The sequence below is a fragment of the Brachyhypopomus gauderio genome, chromosome 6 (assembly GCF_052324685.1).
Source record: "Brachyhypopomus gauderio isolate BG-103 chromosome 6, BGAUD_0.2, whole genome shotgun sequence".
NCBI lineage: Eukaryota > Metazoa > Chordata > Actinopteri > Gymnotiformes > Hypopomidae > Brachyhypopomus > Brachyhypopomus gauderio.
The window spans coordinates 34157950-34181990 of NC_135216.1; the positions used below are offsets into that span (position 1 = coordinate 34157950).

Below are 24041 nucleotides of genomic sequence, written 5' to 3' on the forward strand. Positions count from 1 at the left end.
TCCAGCATTTCAGACCTTTTATTTAGTACGATCAAAGACAAGATGAAGATCACAGCTAAATACAAAGATCTGTGACTGAGAACAATGAATGTGTTTTTAATTTACACGTCCTCAGACTGACATAATTGAATATTTCAAAAACACAATATGTACACAACTTACACAGGAGCTCCATCTTACTGTTGATAAGATCTGTGTTTACTCAGCTAAGCACACAGAATGAGCTGTAACTCCTCACACACAAACATCTCCATCTTGTGTTCTCTGAGCCAATACGGAGACGATTGGGAGACCCTGGAGAGACCTTTCCAGAGCGAGGTCCTGCCACCTGCTCCAGCAGTGTGGTCTCTCCACCGTGCGCGAGCCTTCAGCGATCCATCGCATGGTCGTCCTGTGGCTGGCCTGCCCAACACGACGCCTGCAGACGCTCGCAAAACTCCAGCTCCTCCTGCAGGGGGCGATGAATGAACGCAGCAGTGTGATAATGATCATCCACAGCTTGCAGAAGCAAGACTGCACCCAAACCATGGCAGTTATGACGTCAAACACTGGAGTGGAAGTGAGTTAGTGAAGGGGGGGCGGAGTTAGTGGAGGTCAGATGGGGGTACCTGGCTCTCCTCTCGGCCCTGAAGCTCCTGGGCTTTCTGGGACAGCAGGTCCTCCAGGCCCAGAGACGGTTCCCTGCAGTCCAGCACCGCCCGCTCACAGCCCTCCACCAGACTAGACACAAGAACCGCCGTGTTGGCGCACAGGTGAAGTGCAGCCGTGGGTGAGGAGGGCCCTCTGTTACATGATGCCATACCAACACTCACCAGCAGAGGACGCCAAGCACGTGTTCATGTACAGAGGAGTGTGGGGAACGCAGCACGGCCACCAGCTGCTGCACCATCCCCATAGAGAGAACCACACCTGGGGGGGTCATGAGTCCATAAACATTTGATGATGGGAAAACACAAACAAAAAGCATAAACACATCCAAGGAGTAAAGAACTGGTCACATAGCAGCTGTCCTGCTCACGCTGGCAGACGCAGACGCAGACGCAGACGCACCTTTGTGCTCAGGGTGGCTGGTGAGCAGGTTGAGCAGCAGAAACGCTGATTTGGTTCTCAGTTTGTCACAGTCTGACTGCATCCCCCTCATCAGCACCGAGAACCCATCACTGCCCACAAAGACCTGCAGCCCCTCATCCTGCTCACGGACCAGACCTGGAGGAGAGGAGGAGGAGTTATACACACACACACACGACCTGGAGGAGAGGAGGAGGAGTTATACACACACACACACAACCTGGAGGAGAGGAGGAGGAGTTATACACACACACACACACACACACACGACCTGGAGGAGAGGAGGAGGAGTGAGCTCACACACACACACACACACACACATATACACACACATCAGACCTGGAGGAGAGGAGGAGGAGTTATACACACACACACACACACACACACACACAAGACCTGGAGGAGAGGAGGAGGAGGAGTGAGCTATATACACACACACACACACACACACACACACAAGACCTGGAGATAGATATACACACATATACACACACACACAAGACCTGGAGAAGATATACACACATATACACACACACACACCAGACCTGGAGGAGAGGAGGAGGAGTGAGCTCACACACACACACACACACACACACACACACATATACACACACATCAGACCTGGAGGAGAGGAGGAGGAGTGAGCTCCCTCATACACACACACACACACACACACACACACACACACACACACACACACACATATACACACACATCAGACCTGGAGGAGAGGAGGAGGAGTGAGCTCCCTCATACACACACACACACACACACACACACACTCTACTCACAGGAGACTGCGTAGAGAGCTTTGACCCGCACGGTGGGGTGTGTGTCGTGGTCTGTGAGCTGCAGCAGGGTCTTCAGCGCCCCCTGGTGCAGCAGGTAGATCTGCACCTCCGGCATGTTTTGGGCACAGCTGGCCACCAGCTGAGCCGCGCGCCAGCGTACACCAGCCTCCGAGTGGCAGAGACACCGCGACACACACACGTCCAGACCGCCCAGCTTCATCAGGTCTGCAACACACACACATCCAGACCGCCCAGCTTCATCAGGTCTGCAACACACACACATCCAGACCGCCCAACTTCATCAGGTCTGCAACACACACACTTTCAACTGCTTTCCCCACTTACCACAACATTATATATTTAACCTTATCTGGGCATATCCTGCTGTATAGATCATTACACGTACACAGCTCAAATGTGCCATGACTGTGTGCTACACCCAGACACACACACTCACACACCCAGACACACACACACACACACCCAGACACACTCTCATACCTCGTGCGTTGTCCAGATTCTCACAGAGGTCTGACAATAACTCCAGCGCTGCCTCTCTTTCATCCTCTTGGTCCTCCTCTTCCTCGCTCCCTCTCTCCCTGTTGCCCTCGTCCCGGCACAACACGGCCACACACTGCTTCATCTGCTCCACGTCGTCCATCTGGCTCTTCCTCATCTCAGACAGCGCCCCCTGCAGGAACGCCATCCTCTGCACACGCACGGGCAAACGAAAGATAGAAGGAAAAAGGAGCGAGTTTGTGGTTATGCAGAATCTCTCCTGGGCCCTAAAGGTCATGACCTCTGGGTTACCTCCTCTGACATGGGCGCAAGCGGCGTGGGGCCATCAGAGGCGGAGCCAGCTTCCACAGCCATGTGCAGGACTCCCTTTAAGTTACGTGGGTGTCTGTTCCCTTCTGCCATCTAAAAAGAGAGATGAGATGAGTCCTAATACCACTAACATACGCCCTAAACACTGTTAAGAGAGACTATTCTGAATTCAAAGAGAAACAACAGTGAGGGCGGTGGAAATAACAGTAAGACACACACTCACACTGAACACACACACACACACACTCTCTCACTCACTCACTCACTCACTCACACACACACACTCTCACTCACTCACTCACACTCTCACTCACTCACTCACTCACTCACTCACTCACACACACACACACACACACACACACACACGTTACTTGTACTCATACTCTAAGTGTTAACTGGACGTTTCCCGTGTAATTCACCACATGAAGTCTCCGTCCACACACACGTCTCCGTTATTAACTACGGTGTCCGGACAGGTCCACTACCTCGGAATGTTCCAGACGCTCGGGGTGTCGCTGGTGTCTCCCTGTCGCCCGTTAATTACGTCTCGCGGTCCGCCGTAATCCTCCAAAAGGCCGCGCAGCCGCCGTCGGCTCCACGCGCCGCACTCCACGTCTTTTACGTCGTTTACGTGCGCCGTCCGGGCGCCCGCCGATGACGTCGCGTATCTTTACGGCGCATGCGCCAATCTCACTCAGTCCCGCACTAACAGTCCAAGATGGCGGCGCTCGTGGGAGTCCGTGCGTGTCTGTCCGGTAAGATGCGCCGCTCGCGCACACGTCCACGGAGGTGAGGGTGGAGGTGGAGGTCGTCAGGGTGGTGGAGGTGGAGGTGTTTTATTGGTCGTACGTGGCGAGATGACGCTCCGCACGGTCGGTAAGGTTGAGGATGCTCGCGCTGCTGAAGCAAGGTCACGTTCGCTCGCGTGACGGGGGACAATCGTGAAATAACCCCCGCGTGCGCGCTCGTGCTCGCGCCGTCGCGTGAGAGCAGCACGTTAACGGCGCTCGCGTGTTTCGCCCGGTGTCGGTCCGGGCCGCAGTTAACCTGCACATGACACCGTGGAGCAGACGTGGGTCCGCCAGTCCCGTCTGTCTCTCTCTCTCCTCTCTCTCTCTCTCTCTCTCCTGTCTCTCTCTCTCCTGTCTGTGTCTCTCTCCTGTCTGTGTTTCTCTCCTGTCTGTGTCTCTCTCCTGTCTGTGTCTCTCTCTCCTGTCTGTGTCTCTCTCTCTCCTGTCTGTGTCTCTCTCTCTCCTGTCTGTGTCTCTCTCTCTCCTGTCTGTGTCTCTCTCTCTCCTGTCTGTCACTCTCTCTCTCCCGTCTGTCTCTCCTGTCTCACCCTCAGACGGCCCTGATTTAACACTCTTGTCTATAACTGCACATAACGTCAGAATATCTTTATATCTGTGTATATCCGTAGGCGCTAGTCTGTACGTTCAGGGCGACTGAATATGGCGTCGGTCTTTCTTTTTACTTCATATTTATACTTTAAAGCGCATTAAATTATTTTCCTGATGATGTTTTTGTAGATTTGTAATATTTAGGTGTTTTTGAAGAACGCCAGGTTCAGTGTGTTGTTGTTTTCTCTCTGTTTTCCAGCTCTCCAGCTGTCTTCTCCTAGTTTACTTCACAGCACCTACAGGCTGGTGAGTGGTGGCTGCAGTTCCGTCCTCCGCCACAGGGTGTCGGTGAAACACGTACTGAGGGATCCAGCGTTAATATTGGAAAACTAATCAGTTTAACTGTCTGTCTCTAAGTGTGCGGTACCCATCACAAGGAGAAATTTCGCAGCTGAGGCGAAGAAGATCTTCTCCCGTGATAAACCTCACGTGAACATCGGCACCATTGGTCACGTAGATCATGGAAAGACCACACTCACTGCTGCCATCACCAAAGGTAGCCCCGCCCTGACCACGCCCCGATCACACTCAAGCCCTGCCCCTTGACCACCAGAGTGGCTGCTCACCTGCTGTGTTGTTCTGGGTGGCAGTGTTAGCCGAGGCAGGTGGAGCGCGGTATAAGAAGTATGAGGACATCGATAACGCCCCTGAAGAGAAGGCCAGGGGCATCACCATCAACGCGTCCCACGTGGAGTACACCACCTCCAACCGCCACTACGCCCACACGGACTGCCCCGGCCACGCCGACTACGTCAAGGTACACACACACACACACACAGCCTGCGTTTATTGGCTATTCTGTGCTTAAGGTTGCACTAATACACTCAAGCATAAATACAGCATGGGTATTGGACCGATGTCTTGACTGTGTGTCCCCCCGTCCCAGAACATGATCACGGGGACGTCCCAGCTGGACGGCTGCATCCTGGTAGTGGCGGCCACGGACGGACAGATGCCGCAGACGCGTGAGCACCTCCTGCTGGCCAAGCAGATCGGCGTGGAGCACGTGGTGGTGTTCGTGAACAAGGCCGACGCCGTGGAGGACAAGGAGATGCTGGAGCTCGTGGAGCTGGAGATACGGGAGCTGCTGACCGAGTTCGGCTACGACGGCGAGACCACGCCCGTGGTGATAGGCTCCGCCCTCTGCGCGCTGGAGGTACAGGCGGGCGTCGGAGAGCAACACCATTAGGAGTTTGATTTAGAATAATAATAACACGTGTGTGTGTGTGTGTGTGTGTGTGTGTGTAGAACAAGCAGCCAGAGCTGGGCGTGGACTCCATTATGAAGCTGCTGCAGGTTGTGGATGAACATATTCCTCTACCAAAGAGAGAGCTGGATAAACCCTTCCTGCTCCCCGTGGAGATAGTGCACTCTATCCCGGGTGTGTGTGTGTGTGTGAGGGTGTGTGTGTGTGTGAGAGTGCATGCACACGTGTCGCTGTGCAGGTTTTGTTGTTCTGCATAAGTGTTTTTGTGTGTAATGGAGCGTGTCTGTCTGTAGCTGTCCAGTAAAGCATGTAGTGTGTGTGTGTGTGTGTGTGTGTGTGTGTGTGTGTGTGTGTGTGAGAGAGAGAGAGAGAGAGAACTGAAGTGTGTCTCCTGTTTTTGTTTGTCACCATACTGCACATTCTCTTTCTAAATGGTGTTGAGCTGTGTGTAACGTACCTGTGTAACGTGTGTGTGTGTGTGAGAGAGAGAGAGAGAGCTGAAGTGTGTCTCCTGTTTTTGTTCGTCACCCTGCTGTACATTCTCTTTTTAAATGGTGTTGAGCTGTGTGTAACGTGTGTGTGTGTGTGTGTGTGTGTGTGTGTGTGTGTGTGTGTGTGTGTGTGTGTGTGTAGGACGTGGTACGGTAGTGACAGGGACTCTGGAGAGAGGGGTGATAAAGAAAGGAGATGAGTGTGAGTTTGTTGGACACAACCGCTCGTCCAAATCAGTGGTCACAGGTGAGTCTCTCTCTCTCTCTCTCTCTCTCTCTCTCTCTCTCTCTCTCTCTCTCTCTCTCTCTCTCTCTCTCTCTCTCTCTCTCTCTCTCTCTCTCTCTCTCTCTCTCTCTCTCTCTCTCTCCCATCCCTTCTGTTTTCAATTTAAATGAGCTGTGTTGCCACGTGAACAGAAGTAACATACCTACACACAGCAGTAGATGGTATATACAGTAATACCCAGTGTAGTGGGTATATGTGCTGTAATGTGTGTAATCTGCTGACAGGGATTGAGATGTTCCACCAGTCGCTGGAGCGTGCGGAGGCGGGAGACAACCTGGGCGCTCTGGTGCGAGGGCTGAAGAGAGAGGATGTACGCAGGGGCATGGTGATGTGTAAACCAGGCTCCATACAGCCACACCAGAAAGTCAAGGCCCAGGTGTGTGTGTGTGCGCATGCTCACATAAGCGTTCATTTGTGTTGGAGGAGTGTTTGTGAGTGTATTTTCTGTGTGTGTGTGTGTGTGTGTAGGTGTACATACTGAGTAAGGAGGAGGGGGGCAGACACAAGCCCTTCATCACCAACTTCATGCCGGTCATGTTCTCCCTCACCTGGGACATGGTGTGTCGGGTAGAGCTTCCTGAGAGCAAGGTACCCACCACACACCTCCCCCCCACGCACTCAGGGCTGACTGAGCGGCAAAAATGACGTAATCGCAGTGGCTCCGCCCGTGCGTGAGGGTCTAGCGTGCTGTCGATTCACGAGGTCGTGCACCTCTCGAATTTTGTAACTTCGTGCACAATGTACAAAGTCATGTTTGCAGGGTTCATACACCTTTACAAGGTGGAATTAAAGCACTTGTACGGCACTTTCAAGGTCCAGTTCAATATTTCCCAGCACGTTAAACTTAATTAAGTTAAATATTTATACATATACTCGAAATGATTCGAAATAATTCGCTTTTTTATCACATTATTTAATGGTTGTTTATTTTCAAAACGCCCAATCTTAACGTCTTCAAGTTCTCTTATGTTTCGTATTTGTTCGAGGCTCGTATTTGTTAACGTAATACAAGAGAACTGTTCGGTCAGACAGCTATTTGTTGTGAAACGAAGAAGCTACAATTTCAAGCATTTTCAAGTACTTTTGCCTAAATTCCAGCACTTTTCAAACCTGGAACACAAAGCAACATTAAAATTCATCAGGTAAATGTTCCTTCCCCTGTTTTTGAGGGGTGTTTCTTTATACTTCCACATATCGTTTCGGACAACACTCCAAAGAATGTGACGCGGAAAGTTTAAACGCCTCCACCGTTCGCGGAGGTTCGCACGAGGTGGGCGGAGTCAAGCGCTACGGTCACTCGCGAAAGTATAAGCAAAGCTTAAAGCATGTGTTTGTGTGTGTGTGTAGGAGATGATCATGCCCGGTGAGGACACGGCTCTGACCCTGACCCTACGGCAGCCCATGGTTCTGGAGAAAGGTCAGAGGTTCACACTGAGAGACGGGAACAGAACCATCGGTACAGGGCTGGTGACGGAGATCATGCCCGCTGCCCAGGTGGACGAGCACATCTGGGGCTGAGCCAGCGAGACTGTGGGTGGGGCGGGTGGGGGTGGGTGGGGTTACATTGAGGAGATCCAAAGTCTATTCTGTTCTGCACATCTCATTAGGCACCAGGCAGGTTTGGACAGACTTGAGAGTCACGGAGAGTACAGCATAGCTGGTCTGTGGTTCCTCCCACTGACACGCCTACTTCAGCTCACAAACAGAGGTGATTGGCTGATGAGGTGAATGGTGGGCAGGTGGAACGCTAATCGCTGTAGCACACTGGGGATTTAAGACTGGAGCTGAAAGCTCAGTACTAGAACCACAGGCTTGTCCACTGGTCTGCCTGTAGAGCACAGACCCGCTGCTGCACCCTAGTGGCCTAGGGGTGTAACTGCGGCCCTTTAGGGGCGTGAGTGTGGCCCCTTTAGGGGCGTGGTTGGGTCTGAATTATTCCTGCATTATGTACACATGGCTTTGCTTACATCCACAGCAACACACAATGGGGCTTCCTGAAATCTGATTTTTGGTTATGAAATTTCTGTTTATAAACAAAAAAGTGTCTGTAATAAAGTGTATTTAATAGAGTCTCTGACTGCTGTTTTTAATGAAGAGTAAACATGGGTTAGAATTGTGGGTAATTTTCCACTGCAAGTTACATGACTTTAATTTATTTACAATCAGGGGGCAACAGATGTTACAAATCACATTTGCTACCATAGTTACAGTGAGGAGGAGGGTGGGATGAAGCTACTCATCCCTGAATCACAGCTATTCAAAATAAGCTAAAGAATATTGAGCTATTTTATGTAACATATGAACAGGTGCATCAGAGCTCAATTGCATCAGGATCCCTTTAGCCTTCAATGGGATTTGGTGACGTTTCTTTAGATGCTGTGGTAATAAACCTTTCTTGCCAATCACACACACACACTCATGCTTCCCCCAGCAGGCTCTCTCCATGGAGCAGGTGCTGTAAATGAGCTTCAGTGTGGTGGTGTCTCCATCTCTGCTCCACTCGGTCCCAGCAGAACTTCTCCACCCGTGCGTCCAGCTCATGTCTCCCTCTCCGCCCGTCTCAGATGGTGGTCTGTCTGTGGACCCACTGCCTGCCCTCTCTGCTGTTCTCACTCTCCCCCCTCCATCTCTTCTCCACCTGTGCACCACTCTCTCTCTCACTCTCCCCCCTCCATCTCTTCTCCACCTGTGCACCACTCTCTCTCTCACTCTCCCCCCTCCATCTCTTCTCCACCTGCGCACCGTAAGAGTGCTGGATGCTGTCCATGTGTACATACAACTCTGAAACACACAGGTGGAGAATATTGAAGATGCGGGTGTGTGAGACTCACCGTTGTCTGTGGTGTGTGTGTGTGTGTGACTCTCACCGTTGTCTATGGTGTGTGTGCTGCTGTATGCAGTTGGGTTTCCTCCATGAGGACACACGGAACCAGATAGGTTCTCATAGGACTCTGAGAGAGGAGTGAGAGTGAGAGAGGAGTGAGAGTGGGAGAGAGATGAGTGGGAGGGATGTGCCCCATTCTCTCACAACCACCCTGCTGCTCTGTGGTTGGTTAAATTCTGGATTTGTGAATTATCAACAGCTCTTGGACCAATCAGCTATCAGAAAAGTGTAATTTGAGGAATTCTTGAAATTCCATAACAATATTTTACAGAATGCTAGAGATTACATATCAGAATATTATACACGTCGTCAAAAGCAGCAAAGAGGAGTGAGAAAATTTACTAGTACATGAGAGAGGTGTGTGGGGGGGCATTATTATTTACTAGTACAGGAGGGAGGTGTGTGGGGAGGGCATTATTATTTACTAGTACAGGAGGGAGGTGTGTGGGGAGGGCATTATTATTTACTAGTACAGGAGGGAGGTGTGTATTTATACAGTCACACACCTGAGGTAGGTTGGTCCAGATGTATCTTCTGCTCTTCATCGGGGTCTATGTAATCTAGTGGAAGAAGAAGAGTAGACCGTTGTGTATAAGATGATTCCAGGTAATTGCAATTATTATGTGTACTGTATAAGAGAGACACTCATCTGGTACCACCAGTGTCAGTGCCCTGGAAAAAATCTTTGTTTGCATATGTTCTTTGAATATAAAAATAAATGTGGGCAAAGCATGAAACATTAAAATAGTTACTCCAAAAACGGGTTGTGGCATCAGCTGCTGAATTTTTACCATTCAACTTAATATTTTGTGTTCAGTGAATGAGCATGATGGTTCTCAGTCAACATGTCAAGTCCAAACAAAAAAACTCTGTTGGGCGAGCAATAGTGGTAGTGGTGAAACTAATGCGACAATTATCTTGGCGCCTTCTGCACCAAAACTAAAATGAAGACCCAGCGTTTCAACATTTATCTAGAAGACTTCAAACGTTCACTGAGTGAAGTTAATGTGGATCTTTACTAAGCTAACACAACTAACTTGGTGGTGTTTGTTGAGTTTGAATTTTGAACTAGGTCGTATTTCAACTTATTTTCCAAACGTATAGCTATCAAAACTAGCGCTATCTAAGCCAACAAGTTGTTTTTTCAGTGTTTTAACTTTGCTTTGAGGTTAGTAATGTTAGTACTAATACTGTCGTGGTTGACAAGGACAACAGATTAACGGTTAATTAACCGTCACGTGATGAAAGGTTAATTATCCGTCACGTGTTAACTGTCCGTTTCGAATTTAACTACGTCACTTCGGCAAACCGTTAGTATGAGGACAAACGTTAGCTACCTAGCTAGCTAGATCTGCGTAGTAATTTAGCATTTGCTGAAGCCCACTAAATTTTTAGATACCAATCACATACAGCTCCGCTGTGAGATCCCCGTCCCCCCTCCCTTAGAATCAGTGTGTTTATGCTGTTAGTATATTGCTAATAAAATAGCATTGAGCTAACGTTGGTATCATGGCTCATTCTTGTCCTCCTGACTCGACGCCGTTTCAATATTTAACATTTATAAAGCAGCTCTCAAATGCCTGTTTGGTGATGTTTTATGTTTACTTTTTGACATGCAAATAAAATGCACAATTACTTAATTATATTCTGTATATTTTGAATTTACTTCATAAAGCATAAAATGTATAGTTTAAGCAACCTGGATACTAATTAATAATTAATGAAACAATTGTAGCTGGAACAACATAAAACATTTTGTTGAACTCACTAGGTGTATTTGGTTAATATATAACATTCTGTTGGCTCAACTTATTTTCTTTAATTAGACTGAATTCTGTAGTTGTCAGCAGAACTTAAAATTTGCAATTTGAAGAGCTTAAATTAGACCAACTAAAAAAAATTAGGTCACTAAGTTTTTTTTGTTGTTGGTGAGACTTGTTTTTTTTACAGTGTAGCGTGTGTGTGTGTGTGTGTGTGTGTGTGTGTGTGTGTGTGTGTGTGTGTACCATCATTATCAGCAGTGTGTGTGTGTGCGTTTCTGCGAGGTTGAGCATACACACATCCCTCCATATTCTCATATGATTCTCCATCTGAAGTGAGAAGGAAACGTACATTGTGAAGGACCAACATCTGCACCCTGGAAGAGAGAGATAGAGTGTGTGTGTGTGTGTGTGTGTGTGTGTGTGTGTGTGTGTGTGTGTGTGTGTGTGTGTGTGTGTGTGTGTGTGTGTGTGTGTGAGAGAGCGTGGGTGTGTGAGTGAGTGAGTGAGTGAGTGTGTGTGTGTGTGTGTGGGTGTGTGCATGTGTACCTGTATCTGTTAAGGTGTGAGGAGTCTGAAGATGATCATTGTGATTCTGCACTGCCCCTGCATCTCCCCCTGCATCAGGGGTAATGTAGTCTAAACAAAAAAATAGAGTAAAAACTACAGTCATCTCCTACTGCATCATGGGTAATGTAGTCTAAACAAAATGTCAGCAAATTTCAAGATTATACCTGTACTTCAACCATACTCTCTTCTGTCTCTATACACACACACACACACACACACTGACCTTCATCTTGAGTTACATAATACGTAACTTTGTCCTGATTGTTGTAGATAGCTGCAGCAACATTCTCATACGACTGGCCATCTTCTGTGGACGGACACACACACGTGGTGGTGGTGTTATTTCTTTAGGTGAGAGTGACAGTAATAGAGAAAAGAAGTAATACGAAAAGTCAGCAATCATTTACGTTTTCTAAGATTTGATTGTTTGTCCACAAAAGGTCCAGTGCACCCTAGGCTGAAACACACACGCACACACACACACACAAAAGCTTGTCATCACATGTTAATACTTCGATAGTACGTCAACTATGCACAGTGAGGAGGGGAGAGGGCAAAGTTCTGAGGGAGGAAGAGAATGCCCTTCTGAGGGAGGAAGATAGTGCCCTTCTGAGGGAGGAAGAGAGTACCCTTCTGAGGGAGGAAGAGAGTACCCTTCTGAGGGAGGAAGACAGTACCCTTCTGAGGGAGGAAGACAGTACCTTTCTGAGGGAGGAAGACAGTACCCTTCTGAGGGAGGAAGACAGTACCCTTCTGAGGGAGGAAGAGAGTACCCTTCTGAGGGAGGAAGAGAATACCCTTCTGAGGGAGGAAGAGAGTGCCCTTCTGAGGGAGGAAGATAGTACCCTTCTAAGGGAGGAAGACAGTACCCTTCTGAGGGAGGAAGACAGTAAGTACCCTTCTGAGGGAGGAAGAGAGTGCCCTTCTGAGGGAGGAAGACAGTACCCTTCTGAGGGAGGAAGAGAGTGCCCTTCTGAGGGAGGAAGATAGTACCCTTCTGAGGGAGGAAGACAGTACCCTTCTGAGGGAGGAAGACAGTACCCTTCTGAGGGAGGAAGATAGTACCCTTCTGAGGGAGGAAGAGAGTGCCCTTCTGAGGGAGGAAGACAGTACCCTTCTGAGGGAGGAAGAGAGTGCCCTTCTGAGGGAGGAAGACAGTACCCTTCTGAGGGAGGAAGACAGTACCCTTCTGAGGGAGGAAGACAGTACCCTTCTGAGGGAGGAAGACAGTACCTTTCTGAGGGAGGAAGACAGTACCCTTCTGAGGGAGGAAGACAGTACCCTTCTGAGGGAGGAAGAGAGTACCCTTCTGAGGGAGGAAGAGAATACCCTTCTGAGGGAGGAAGAGAGTGCCCTTCTGAGGGAGGAAGATAGTACCCTTCTAAGGGAGGAAGACAGTACCCTTCTGAGGGAGGAAGACAGTAAGTACCCTTCTGAGGGAGGAAGAGAGTGCCCTTCTGAGGGAGGAAGACAGTACCCTTCTGAGGGAGGAAGAGAGTGCCCTTCTGAGGGAGGAAGATAGTACCCTTCTGAGGGAGGAAGACAGTACCCTTCTGAGGGAGGAAGACAGTACCCTTCTGAGGGAGGAAGATAGTACCCTTCTGAGGGAGGAAGAGAGTGCCCTTCTGAGGGAGGAAGACAGTACCCTTCTGAGGGAGGAAGAGAGTGCCCTTCTGAGGGAGGAAGACAGTACCCTTCTGAGGGAGGAAGACAGTACCCTTCTGAGGGAGGAAGACAGTACCCTTCTGAGGGAGGAAGACAGTACCCTTCTGAGGGAGGAAGATAGTACCCTTCTGAGGGAGGAAGAGAGTGCCCTTCTGAGGGAGGAAGACAGTACCCTTCTGAGGGAGGAAGAGAGTGCCCTTCTGAGGGAGGAAGATAGTACCCTTCTGAGGGAGGAAGACAGTACCCTTCTGAGGGGGGAAGAGAGTATCCTTCTGAGGGAGGAAGAGAGTGCCCTTCTGAGGGAGGAAGATAGTATCCTTCTAAGGGAGGAAGACAGTGCCCTTCTGAGGGAGGGCGACAGTGCCCTTCTGAGGGAGGAAGAGAGTGCCCTTCTGAGGGAGGAAGACAGTACCCTTCTGAGGGAGGAAGACAGTACCCTTCTGAGGGAGGAAGACAGTACCCTTCTGAGGGAGGAAGAGAGTGCCCTTCTGAGGGAGGAAGAGAGTGCCCTTCTGAGGGAGGAAGACAGTACCCTTCTGAGGGAGGAAGACAGTACCCTTCTGAGGGGGGAAGAGAGTATCCTTCTGAGGGAGGAAGAGAGTGCCCTTCTGAGGGAGGAAGATAGTACCCTTCTAAGGGAGGAAGACAGTACCCTTCTGAGGGAGGAAGAGAGTGCCCTTCTGAGGGAGGGCGACAGTACCCTTCTGAGGGAGGAAGAGAGTGCCCTTCTGAGGGAGGAAGACAGTACCCTTCTGAGGGAGGAAGACAGTACCCTTCTGAGGGAGGAAGACAGTACCCTTCTGAGGGAGGAAGAGAGTACCCTTCTGAGGGAGGAAGAGAGTACCCTTCTGAGGGGGGAAGAGAGTATCCTTCTGAGGGAGGAAGAGAGTGCCCTTCTGAGGGAGGAAGATAGTACCCTTCTAAGGGAGGAAGACAGTACCCTTCTGAGGGAGGAAGACAGTACCCTTCTGAGGGAGGAAGACAGTACCCTTCTGAGGGGGGAAGAGAGTATCCTTCTGAGGGAGGAAGAGAGTGCCCTTCTGAGGGAGGAAGATAGTACCCTTCTAAGGGAGGAAGACAGTACCCTTCTGAGGGAGGAAGAGAGTGCCCTTCTGAGGGAGGGCGACAGTACCCTTCTGAGGGAGGAAGAGAGTGCCCTTCTGAGGGAGGAAGAGAGTGCCCTTCTGAGGGAGGGCGACAGTACCCTTCTGAGGGAGGAAGAGAGTGCCCTTCTGAGGGAGGAAGACAGTACCCTTCTGAGGGAGGAAGACAGTACCCTTCTGAGGGAGGAAGACAGTACCCTTCTGAGGGAGGAAGACAGTACCCTTCTGAGGGGGGAAGAGAGTATCCTTCTGAGGGAGGAAGAGAGTGCCCTTCTGAGGGAGGAAGATAGTACCCTTCTAAGGGAGGAAGACAGTACCCTTCTGAGGGAGGAAGAGAGTGCCCTTCTGAGGGAGGGCGACAGTACCCTTCTAAGGGAGGAAGACAGTACCCTTCTGAGGGAGGAAGAGAGTGCCCTTCTGAGGGAGGGCGACAGTACCCTTCTGAGGGAGGAAGAGAGTGCCCTTCTGAGGGAGGAAGACAGTACCCTTCTGAGGGAGGAAGACAGTACCCTTCTGAGGGAGGAAGACAGTACCCTTCTGAGGGAGGAAGAGAGTACCCTTCTGAGGGAGGAAGAGAGTGCCCTTCTGAGGGAGGAAGAGAGTACCCTTCTGAGGGAGGAAGAGAGTGCCCTTCTGAGGGAGGAAGAGAGTACCCTTCTGAGGGAGGAAGAGAGTACCCTTCTGAGGGAGGAAGACAGTACCCTTCTGAGGGAGGAAGAGAGTGCCCTTCTGAGGGAGAAAGACAGTACCCTTCTGAGGGAGGAAGACAGTACCCTTCTGAGGGAGGAAGAGAGTGCCCTTCTGAGGGAGGAAGATAGTACCCTTCTGAGGGAGGAAGAGAGTGCCCTTCTGAGGGAGGAAGACAGTACCCTTCTGAGGGAGGAAGAGAGTGCCCTTCTGAGGGAGGAAGAGAGTACCCTTCTGAGGGAGGAAGAGAGTGCCCTTCTGAGGGAGGAAGAGAGTGCCCTTCTGAGGGAGGAAGACAGTACCCTTCTGAGGGAGGAAGAGTACCCTTCTGAGGGAGGAAGAGAGTGCCCTTCTGAGGGAGGAAGAGAGTACCCTTCTGAGGGAGGAAGAGAGTACCCTTCTGAGGGAGGAAGACAGTACCCTTCTGAGGGAGGAAGAGAGTGCCCTTCTGAGGGAGGAAGACAGTACCCTTCTGAGGGAGGAAGACAGTACCCTTCTGAGGGAGGAAGACAGTACCCTTCTGAGGGAGGAAGACAGTACCCTTCTGAGGGAGGAAGAGAGTGCCCTTCTGAGGGAGGAAGACAGTACCCTTCTGAGGGAGGAAGAGAGTGCCCTTCTGAGGGAGGAAGATAGTACCCTTCTGAGGGAGGAAGACAGTACCCTTCTGAGGGGGGAAGAGAGTATCCTTCTGAGGGAGGAAGAGAGTGCCCTTCTGAGGGAGGAAGATAGTATCCTTCTAAGGGAGGAAGACAGTGCCCTTCTGAGGGAGGGCGACAGTGCCCTTCTGAGGGAGGAAGAGAGTGCCCTTCTGAGGGAGGAAGACAGTACCCTTCTGAGGGAGGAAGACAGTACCCTTCTGAGGGAGGAAGAAAGTGCCCTTCTGAGGGAGGAAGAAAGTGCCCTTCTGAGGGAGGAAGACAGTACCCTTCTGAGGGAGGAAGAGAGTGCCCTTCTGAGGGAGGAAGACAGTACCCTTCTGAGGGGGGAAGAGAGTATCCTTCTGAGGGAGGAAGAGAGTGCCCTTCTGAGGGAGGAAGAGAGTACCCTTCTGAGGGAGGAAGAGAGTGCCCTTCTGAGGGAGGAAGACAGTACCCTTCTGAGGGAGGAAGACAGTACCCTTCTGAGGGAGGAAGACAGTACCCTTCTGAGGGAGGAAGAGAGTGCCCTTCTGAGGGAGGAAGACAGTACCCTTCTGAGGGAGGAAGAGAGTGCCCTTCTGAGGGAGGAAGAGAGTACCCTTCTGAGGGAGGAAGAGAGTGCCCTTCTGAGGGAGGAAGAGAGTACCCTTCTGAGGGAGGAAGAGAGTGCCCTTCTGAGGGAGGAAGACAGTACCCTTCTGAGGGAGGAAGAGAGTGCCCTTCTGAGGGAGGAAGATAGTACCCTTCTAAGGGAGGAAGACAGTACCCTTCTGAGGGAGGAAGATAGTACCCTTCTAAGGGAGGAAGAGAGTGCCCTTCTGAGGGAGGAAGACAGTACCCTTCTGAGGGAGGAAGACAGTACCCTTCTGAGGGGGGAAGAGAGTATCCTTCTGAGGGAGGAAGAGAGTGCCCTTCTGAGGGAGGAAGATAGTACCCTTCTAAGGGAGGAAGACAGTACCCTTCTGAGGGAGGAAGAGAGTGCCCTTCTGAGGGAGGGCGACAGTACCCTTCTGAGGGAGGAAGAGAGTGCCCTTCTGAGGGAGGAAGACAGTACCCTTCTGAGGGAGGAAGACAGTACCCTTCTGAGGGAGGAAGACAGTACCCTTCTGAGGGAGGAAGAGAGTGCCCTTCTGAGGGAGGAAGAGAGTACCCTTCTGAGGGAGGAAGAGAGTGCCCTTCTGAGGGAGGAAGAGAGTACCCTTCTGAGGGAGGAAGAGAGTACCCTTCTGAGGGAGGAAGACAGTACCCTTCTGAGGGAGGAAGAGAGTGCCCTTCTGAGGGAGGAAGACTGCCCTTCTGAGGGAGGAAGAGAGTACCCTTCTGAGGGAGGAAGACAGTACCCTTCTGAGGGAGGAAGAGAGTGCCCTTCTGGGGGAGGAAGAGAGTGCCCTTCTGAGGGAGGAAGAGAGTGTCCTTCTGAGGGAGGAAGAGAGTACCCTTCTGAGGGAGGAAGAGAGTGCCCTTCTGAGGGAGGAAGATAGTACCCTTCTGAGGGAGGAAGACAGTACCCTTCTGAGGGAGGAAGATAGTACCCTTCTGAGGGAGGAAGAGAGTGCCCTTCTGAGGGAGGAAGATAGTACCCTTCTGAGGGAGGAAGAGAGTGCCCTTCTGAGGGAGGAAGACAGTACCCTTCTGATGGAGGAAGAGAGTGCCCTTCTGAGGGAGAAAGACAGTACCCTTCTGAGGGAGGAAGACAGTACCCTTCTGAGGGAGGAAGAGAGTGCCCTTCTGAGGGAGGAAGATAGTACCCTTCTGAGGGAGGAAGAGAGTGCCCTTCTGAGGGAGGAAGACAGTACCCTTCTGAGGGAGGAAGAGAGTGCCCTTCTGAGGGAGGAAGAGAGTACCCTTCTGACGGAGGAAGAGAGTACCCTTCTGAGGGAGAAAGACAGTACCCTTCTGAGGGAGGAAGACAGTACCCTTCTGAGGGAGGAAGAGAGTGCCCTTCTGAGGGAGGAAGATAGTACCCTTCTGAGGGAGGAAGAGAGTGCCCTTCTGAGGGAGGAAGACAGTACCCTTCTGAGGGAGGAAGAGAGTGCCCTTCTGAGGGAGGAAGAGAGTGCCCTTCTGAGGGAGGAAGAGAGTACCCTTCTGAGGGAGGAAGAGAGTACCCTTCTGAGGGAGGAAGAGAGTGCCCTTCTGAGGGAGGAAGAGAGTGCCCTTCTGAGGGAGGAAGAGAGTACCCTTCTGAGGGAGGAAGAGAGTACCCTTCTGAGGGAGGAAGAGAGTGCCCTTCTGAGGGAGGAAGAGAGTACCCTTCTGAGGGAGGAAGAGAGTACCCTTCTGAGGGAGGAAGACAGTACCCTTCTGGGGGAGGAAGAGAGTGCCCTTCTGAGGGAGGAAGACAGTACCCTTCTGAGGGAGGAAGAGAGTGCCCTTCTGAGGGAGGAAGAGAGTACCCTTCTGAGGGAGGAAGAGAGTACCCTTCTGAGGGAGGAAGACAGTACCCTTCTGAGGGAGGAAGAGAGTGCCCTTCTGAGGGAGGAAGAGAGTGCCCTTCTGAGGGAGGAAGAGAGTACCCTTCTGAGGGAGGAAGACAGTACCCTTCTGAGGGAGGAAGACAGTACCCTTCTGAGGGAGGAAGAGAGTGCCCTTCTGAGGGAGGAAGAGAGTGCCCTTCTGAGGGAGGAAGAGAGTACCCTTCTGAGGGAGGAAGACAGTACCCTTCTGAGGGAGGAAGAGAGTGCCCTTCTGAGGGAGGAAGAGAGTGCCCTTCTGAGGGAGGAAGAGAGTACCCTTCTGAGGGAGGAAGAGAGTGCCCTTCTGAGGGAGGAAGACAGTACCCTTCTGAGGGAGGAAGAGAGTGCCCTTTGTCACTGTGTTTTGCTGCGGTTCCATTTGTGTGTCTCCTTACAGCAGAAATCCGTCTAGCTGCAGGACAACAAAACAACCAAAGATGGAGAGTTAGACAGGAGAGAGAATCCAGAGACAAAAGGTGTGTTAAAAACCTGATCACACAGGTGTGTGTGTGTGTGTGTGTGTGTGTGTGTGTGTGTGTGTGTGTGTGTGTGTGTGTGTGTGTGTGTGTGTACTTACTCTTTCTGTGATTCTGTGTTTTACAGACTAGTGTGAATAGCACCAGTCCAATTACAAAAGCAAAAGAAGGGACTGTGTACAAAATCCAGTCATTGCGGGTATCTACGCACACACACACACACACACACACACACACACACACACAGTATGTAACAAGAAGTGTCTGTATTATGACAGAAGAAACTATAGAAAGATGGAAGAATACAGAGACGTATTACCTCTTGATGGTGAGGTGTTTATCCCTGTCTTGGTTAGATTGTGTTTACCTACTGTAGCTGCATCTACAAGATAAATTGTAATAGCAATTAGTCATACACATGCGCAGACATTATCACACCATATTCATATTTATTTTGATAAAACATTTAGAGTTATTTACACCAGATCAAAACACATTGAAGAGGTTTGTACTCAAAATGCAGTTAGAAACATCTCAGATAGGCTGGGGTTGGGGTTATCAGATCTAGACCAAGATTATCAGATCTGTGACGGGGTTATCAGATCTGTGACAGGGTTATCAGATCTGTGATGAGGTTATCAGATCTTTGATGTGGTTATCAGATCTGTGATAGGTAAAAAGACCATGTGTTCATGGCATAGCAAATATCTGTGTGTGTGTGTGTGTGTTCCTTCATGTGCAGGTGTTAAATGATGGCATCCTGCCTATGTTTGCAACCACAACCTAAATATAGTGTGTTCCTCACATTCTACACACACACACACACATATTACCATTAAGATATACCACTCAAACATCAGAATCAGAATCGGCTTTATTGGCCAAATATGCTCACACATACAAGGAATTTGTGTTTGGTTACATTAGCTCCCAGTGCACAATAACTAACAATAACGTCACCAACATAAAACATTTACTCACACATAAACACAAACACAAAACATAGCCTACAATTGTAAACCGTGTGCAAAGTAGTATATCTACAATAAAGTGCTGAGTGTGACAGTAAAAGGCACTGAAGTGCAGACTGAGTTAAATATATAAACTGAATTAAAATAAGGCATGTAAATAAGGAAACTACTGGCAGAGACAATAGGTGCAGTAGTTCTTAGACACCATCACCAGATGAATAAAGTGCAGTACAGGAGGTGAACAGGGTGAGAGGGACGAGCTGCATGTAGATTGTGAGTAACAGTCTTGTGTGTGACAGACTGTATCCTGGATGTTGTGTTGTGGTGTTCAGAGTGATGGCATGTACATGCACACATACATCTGTTATATACACATTCAAAAACATTTTTGTTCATTGTTTCTTGTGCACACATGTCTGTGAGTGTGTGTGTGTGTGTGTGTGTGTGGTGTGTGCACGTCTCAGGTCTCCAGAGAGGTAACGGTTAAGTACCTTCTGAGTAATACCAACATTTCACAAAATATCCTTCCTGTCTTCAGCCATGCAGATCTCAGCAGCTGTGGCCACGTGGTCCTGCATGGCCCTCCTGAGGTCACTGTCCTGCTCACCCTCATGAGGTTACTGTCCTGCTCACCCTCATGAGGTCACTGTCCTGCTCACCCTCATGAGGTTACTGTCCTGCTCACCCTCATGAGGTCACTGTCCTGCTCACCCTCATGAGGTCACCGTCCTGCTCACCCTCCTGAGGTTACTGTCCTGCTCACCCTCATGAGGTCACTGTCCTGATCACCCTCCTGAGGTTACTGTCCTGCTCACCCTCATAAGGTCACTGTCCTGCTCACCCTCATGAGGTCACTGTCCTGATCACCCTCCTGAGGTTACTGTCCTGCTCACCCTCATGAGGTCACTGTCCTGCTCGCCCTCGTGAGGTCACTGTCCTGCTCACCCTCGTGAGGCCACTGTCCTGCTCACCCTCATGAGGTCACTGTCCTGCTCGCCCTCATGAGGTCACTGTCCTGCTCACCCTCATGAGGTCACTGTCCTGCTCACCCTCATGAGGTCACTGTCCTGCTCACCCTCATGAGGTTATCCTCTCCTACAGCACCAGGGCCTTAGTCAACCCAGCCCTTATCTGTTATTGACAAATAAAACAGAACTCTGACTGGCGTCTCCGCTGTACACTGAACACAGTACTGTGCAGAGTTTGACTTCAGTCGCTTCTGTCGTGTTAAGTGTAGAAACAGTGAGACATTTGTGCTGGGCAAACCCCCGTTTATCTGAGTACAGCATGTGTGCATTTAGAGAGATGGCCTGGAGATCTGGCATGAAATAACTCCATAAACATGCACACGTGCACATATAAACGCACGCGCGCGAACACACACACACACACACACACACACACACACACTGTTTCTTTACCTTGACTGTGTTTCTTTGTGCTTCCAAGAGCTTGTCTGGTATATTCCATGTTTAAAACACTTTGACATGTGCACGTCCACTGTTGAAGGAGCAAGACAACCAAATGAACAGATGTGATGGAGAGAGAGAGAGGGAGAGAGAGACAGGGAGAGAGTGAGAGAGAGAGAGAGAGCGCACTAAAAAACACAAGTGAAAATCATCAAATTCACACATGAATGCTCTCAAGTCCTCTCAAGGTCATGCTTCCTTTAAAACATATCTCATATGTGGATATGAATATGTATGAATGAATAAGTACTTGCAAATATTCTTAATATGAGTGGACTGCTTTGTGGCATTTTCTCTCTGTTTATTGTATTTTTGTTTAAATGACTATTATCAGTTTCATTGGTGGAAAATGTGAAAAAGTATTATCTTGGAGGTTTTTCGCCATTGCAGCTATTTCATTTTTTATTTGTGAACAATAATATTAGACCTGGCAATAGTGATCATGGTTTGGTTCTTAGGAAGTCAGAGTACTTTAAATAGGGAATTAGCTAGCTAGCTACAGTTATTAAATAGCTATTACATAGTTATTGCAAACTGTATTTACATACATATCACATTATATACATATTACATATCAATGCATAATTATAAAACAAAATGTGTTATTAAAATGTATAATTTTTTGCAATGTTTTTGCAATGTGTAATTACATAGTTATTATATTATTATGTTAATTCTATCCCTATTTAGTATATGTAGTTCATTTAATTCATTATATTCATTACTTTCTTAAATGTGCTCCTAACCTGAAGTGCCTTTCTGTGTTGTTTGTATTTGTGTTGTTTGTATTGGGTTGTTTGTATTTGTGTTGTTTGTATTTGTATTGTTTGTATTTGTGTTGTTTGTATTTGGATTGTTTGTATTGTGTTGTTTTTATTTGTGTTGTTTGTATTGGGTTGGGCTCTTCTCTGATGCGCCACCTCTACAGGTCTCATCTTGGTCTGAAGATTTTCTTAACTACTCTTGTCTTGCAAATAAAGCGCGTTTGGTTTGAGGTTTTCACAATTTTAGTTTTGCGTAGATGACTTCGTGTGTGCGTGTGTCTGCGCCAGTTTAGTAATATTCCCGTCACCCATAAACATGACAGCGGAAACCTGTAGCTTGTCGTTTTGCTATGAAAATGTAGAGTATTAATTTGTGAATTTGTGAGAATCTTGTTGCATTTGTTTTCTTTTGGGGTTTCTTTTATTTGCTTTTCGAGGTTTTACCGGCTGTGGTTCGTACCGCCCTGCTCAGCTGACTGCGCGCGTGACTCGCCACGCACTTCCTAGAGCAGCGCGCGCCTCGCGTGAAGGGTGAGTGTGTGTTTGTGAGTGTGTGTTTGTGTCTAGTGTGCGTTAGCTGATCGGTAAAGTCATGCTTCATTCCTAGCGACTGTAATTAACAGGAGGAATCGTTGCCTGTTTCTGTTGCTGTACACTAATCTCCCTCTTGTTCTGTATTGTTTAGCTAGCCTAATTTGTTACACAGTGCGCAGATTTTAATGTGTTTGGTTCTGTTTGTATGTGTTTAGTTCACTGCAGGCTTAGCGTTGCTTGAACGTTTAACTCTTTGCATTTAGTAAAAAATATCGACGTGAATCGCTGTGAAGGATTTATCAGTTCGATAAATCTTAAGCATGATAATAACAGGTCAAAGTCAACTCTTAGGTGTGTGTGTGTGTGTGTGTGTGTGTGTGTGTGTAGAGGTTTGGGTGTTGCTCAGAAGATGCACGGACATTCTCTTTACTTCCATTCATGCTCTATAACCTGTGGATAAATCTTGTTTCATATTGTTTACAATGCAAACTTTAAATTCTGAATGATAAAACTCATCCCTTCAGAATGTGAGCAGGGACTTTGAGAGATGCCGTCCAATAAGAGTGTGTCGGATGCCCCAATCACTCAGTTTGTCAACTGTAGAATCCTCAGAGATCACAGTTTGCAAAGGTATGTGTGTATATACATCTACACCCACACACCAACATCTACACACCCACACACCAACGTCTACACCCACACACACCAACGTCTACACCCACACACACCAACGTCTACACCCACACACACCAACGTCTACACCCACACACAAACATCTACACCCACACACACACGTCTACACCCACACACAAACAGTACAGTTCTGTCAGCTTCTGTCTTTGAATCGTGTGGTTGTTCGATGATGTTTGGCGTGAGTGTGTGATCCGTGTGTGATCTTGTCTGTTAAGGGAAGACCTGTGGGTGCGGCAGGGTAAGATTTTGAACCCTGAGAAACTGTTCTTTGAAGAACAAGGTTTCGCAGACCATAAGGTGGACTGTGGAAACAAGATCATTGCACCTGGATTCATAGATGTGCAGATAAACGGTGAGACACACTCAACAGACCTCGGTCACTATTTAACCCTCCGTTTCTCTGCATATATCGTTGAGTTCTTTATTGACTCCACCCATACAGGTGGCTATGGCGTCGACTTCTCTCAGGCCACCAATGACATCAAAGGGGGTGTGGCTTTGGTGGCTAAAAGAATTCTAGAACAAGGAGTGACCTCTTTCTGCCCCACCCTTGTGACATCTCCTCCAGACATTTATAAGCAGGTGCTGCCCCTAACGTCCTCTGCCCTTTAACCCTGATGACGGATCACTCCACAACCATCACAAGTTCATTAACCGCTATGACATTTACAGTAAAAGCTGTTCTCAGATCAGCAGAGTGCATCCTTTTCTGCTTGCAGTATCATAACTGAGTTGCATAAAATTTGCAGTATGTAAAAATATTACATGTATACATGCAGTAAACACATACTGCATATGTTTGTTTTACACCCATATTCACTCTAACTTCCACATGTGTAACCATGACCTTTGTCCTTGTAGGTCATCCCAGAGATCAGAGTGACAGATGGCAGTGAACAGGGGGCAGGAGTGCTTGGTGAGATCACTCTTACCCCTTAATCTCTTACCCCTTAATCTTTTACCCCTAATCTCTTACCCCTTAATCTCTTACCCCTTAATCTCTTACCCCTTAATCTCTTACCCCTTAATCTCTTACCCCTAATCTCTTACCCCTAATCTCTTACCCCTTAATTTCTTACCCCTTAATCTCTTACCCCTTAATCTCTTACCCCTAATCTCTTACCCCTTAATCTCTTACCCCTTAATCTCTTACCCCTTAATCTCTTACTCCTAATCTCTTACCCCTTAATCTCTTACCCCTTAATCTCTTACTCCTAATCTCTTACCCCTTAATCTCTTACTCCTAATCTCTTACCCTTTATCTCTTACCCCTAATTTCATACCCATAATCTTTTACCCC

General features: G+C 48.8%; 4 protein-coding genes across 12 annotated transcripts in view; 2 read left to right on the forward strand and 2 right to left on the reverse strand.

The window, feature by feature from the left end:
• Window positions 1–3309, reverse strand: hspbp1 (HSPA (heat shock 70kDa) binding protein, cytoplasmic cochaperone 1). Of its 3 annotated transcripts, none has more exons than XM_077010574.1 (8): window positions 3173–3309; window positions 2670–2780; window positions 2361–2568; window positions 1860–2084; window positions 1051–1206; window positions 813–909; window positions 609–720; window positions 1–448 (listed from the first exon to the last, which is right to left on the reverse strand). In XM_077010574.1, exons 2-8 carry the CDS (start codon window positions 2778–2780, stop codon window positions 368–370), a joined length of 990 nt encoding a protein of 329 aa, XP_076866689.1. In that variant the 5' UTR covers window positions 3173–3309; the 3' UTR covers window positions 1–367. The 3 variants fall into 3 exon arrangements, with proteins under 3 accessions (XP_076866689.1, XP_076866690.1, XP_076866691.1); XM_077010575.1 differs by having other exon boundaries at window positions 3071–3209; XM_077010576.1 differs by having other exon boundaries at window positions 3107–3189.
• On the forward strand, window positions 3302–8141 carry tufm (Tu translation elongation factor, mitochondrial). The gene is made up of 10 exons (XM_077010573.1): window positions 3302–3442; window positions 4287–4333; window positions 4445–4583; window positions 4678–4844; window positions 4974–5243; window positions 5336–5468; window positions 5928–6032; window positions 6296–6447; window positions 6540–6659; window positions 7419–8141. The coding sequence occupies exons 1-10, from the start codon at window positions 3406–3408 to the stop codon at window positions 7587–7589; spliced, it is 1341 nt and encodes a 446-aa protein (XP_076866688.1). The 5' UTR covers window positions 3302–3405; the 3' UTR covers window positions 7590–8141.
• A 50-nt stretch (window positions 8142–8191) lies between these two features.
• LOC143517773 (uncharacterized) lies at window positions 8192–20921 on the reverse strand. Of its 5 annotated transcripts, XM_077010579.1 has the most exons (12): window positions 20703–20920; window positions 18630–18692; window positions 18412–18513; window positions 18159–18246; window positions 11693–11742; window positions 11509–11592; window positions 11265–11354; window positions 10962–11045; window positions 9462–9515; window positions 8939–9022; window positions 8758–8852; window positions 8192–8709 (listed from the first exon to the last, which is right to left on the reverse strand). In XM_077010579.1, exons 1-12 carry the CDS (start codon window positions 20749–20751, stop codon window positions 8632–8634), a joined length of 921 nt encoding a protein of 306 aa, XP_076866694.1. In that variant the 5' UTR covers window positions 20752–20920; the 3' UTR covers window positions 8192–8631. The 5 variants fall into 5 exon arrangements, with proteins under 5 accessions (XP_076866694.1, XP_076866692.1, XP_076866693.1 ...); XM_077010577.1 differs by having other exon boundaries at window positions 8192–8852; window positions 20703–20919; XM_077010578.1 differs by lacking the exon at window positions 11693–11742 and having other exon boundaries at window positions 8192–8852; window positions 11509–11630; window positions 20703–20921.
• Window positions 20922–21756: 835 nt separating this feature from the next.
• amdhd2 (amidohydrolase domain containing 2) overlaps window positions 21757–24041 on the forward strand; it is a 5785-nt gene continuing 3500 nt past the window's right edge. The window contains exons 1-5 of one of the 3 annotated variants that reach the window (XM_077010586.1): window positions 21757–22045; window positions 22573–22678; window positions 22957–23093; window positions 23184–23323; window positions 23603–23657. In XM_077010586.1, the coding sequence (XP_076866701.1) occupies window positions 22596–22678; window positions 22957–23093; window positions 23184–23323; window positions 23603–23657 (415 nt within the window). In that variant the 5' untranslated portion in view covers window positions 21757–22045; window positions 22573–22595. The other 2 variants (XM_077010587.1, XM_077010585.1) reach the window with 2 other exon arrangements.

Coding starts and splice junctions, on each gene's coding strand:
- LOC143517773 (XM_077010577.1), bottom strand. CDS start 20,751: ATGGAATATACCAGACAAGCTCTTGGAAGCACAAAGAAACACAGTCAA. Junction 18,514..18,629: donor AAACACCTCACCATCAAGAG/GTAATACGTCTC, acceptor GTGTGTGCGTAG/ATACCCGCAATGACTGGATT. Junction 11,046..11,264: donor TCACACCTTAACAGATACAG/GTACACATGCAC, acceptor TTCTCACTTCAG/ATGGAGAATCATATGAGAAT.
- tufm (XM_077010573.1), top strand. CDS start 3,406: ATGGCGGCGCTCGTGGGAGTCCGTGCGTGTCTGTCCG. Junction 4,845..4,973: donor GCCACGCCGACTACGTCAAG/GTACACACACAC, acceptor CCCCCGTCCCAG/AACATGATCACGGGGACGTC. Junction 6,033..6,295: donor GTCCAAATCAGTGGTCACAG/GTGAGTCTCTCT, acceptor ATCTGCTGACAG/GGATTGAGATGTTCCACCAG.
- hspbp1 (XM_077010574.1), bottom strand. CDS start 2,780: ATGGCAGAAGGGAACAGACACCCACGTAACTTAAAGGGAGTCCTGCAC. Junction 910..1,050: donor CAGCCACCCTGAGCACAAAG/GTGCGTCTGCGT, acceptor TGACCCCCCCAG/GTGTGGTTCTCTCTATGGGG. Junction 449..608: donor AGGGCCGAGAGGAGAGCCAG/GTACCCCCATCT, acceptor CGCCCCCTGCAG/GAGGAGCTGGAGTTTTGCGA.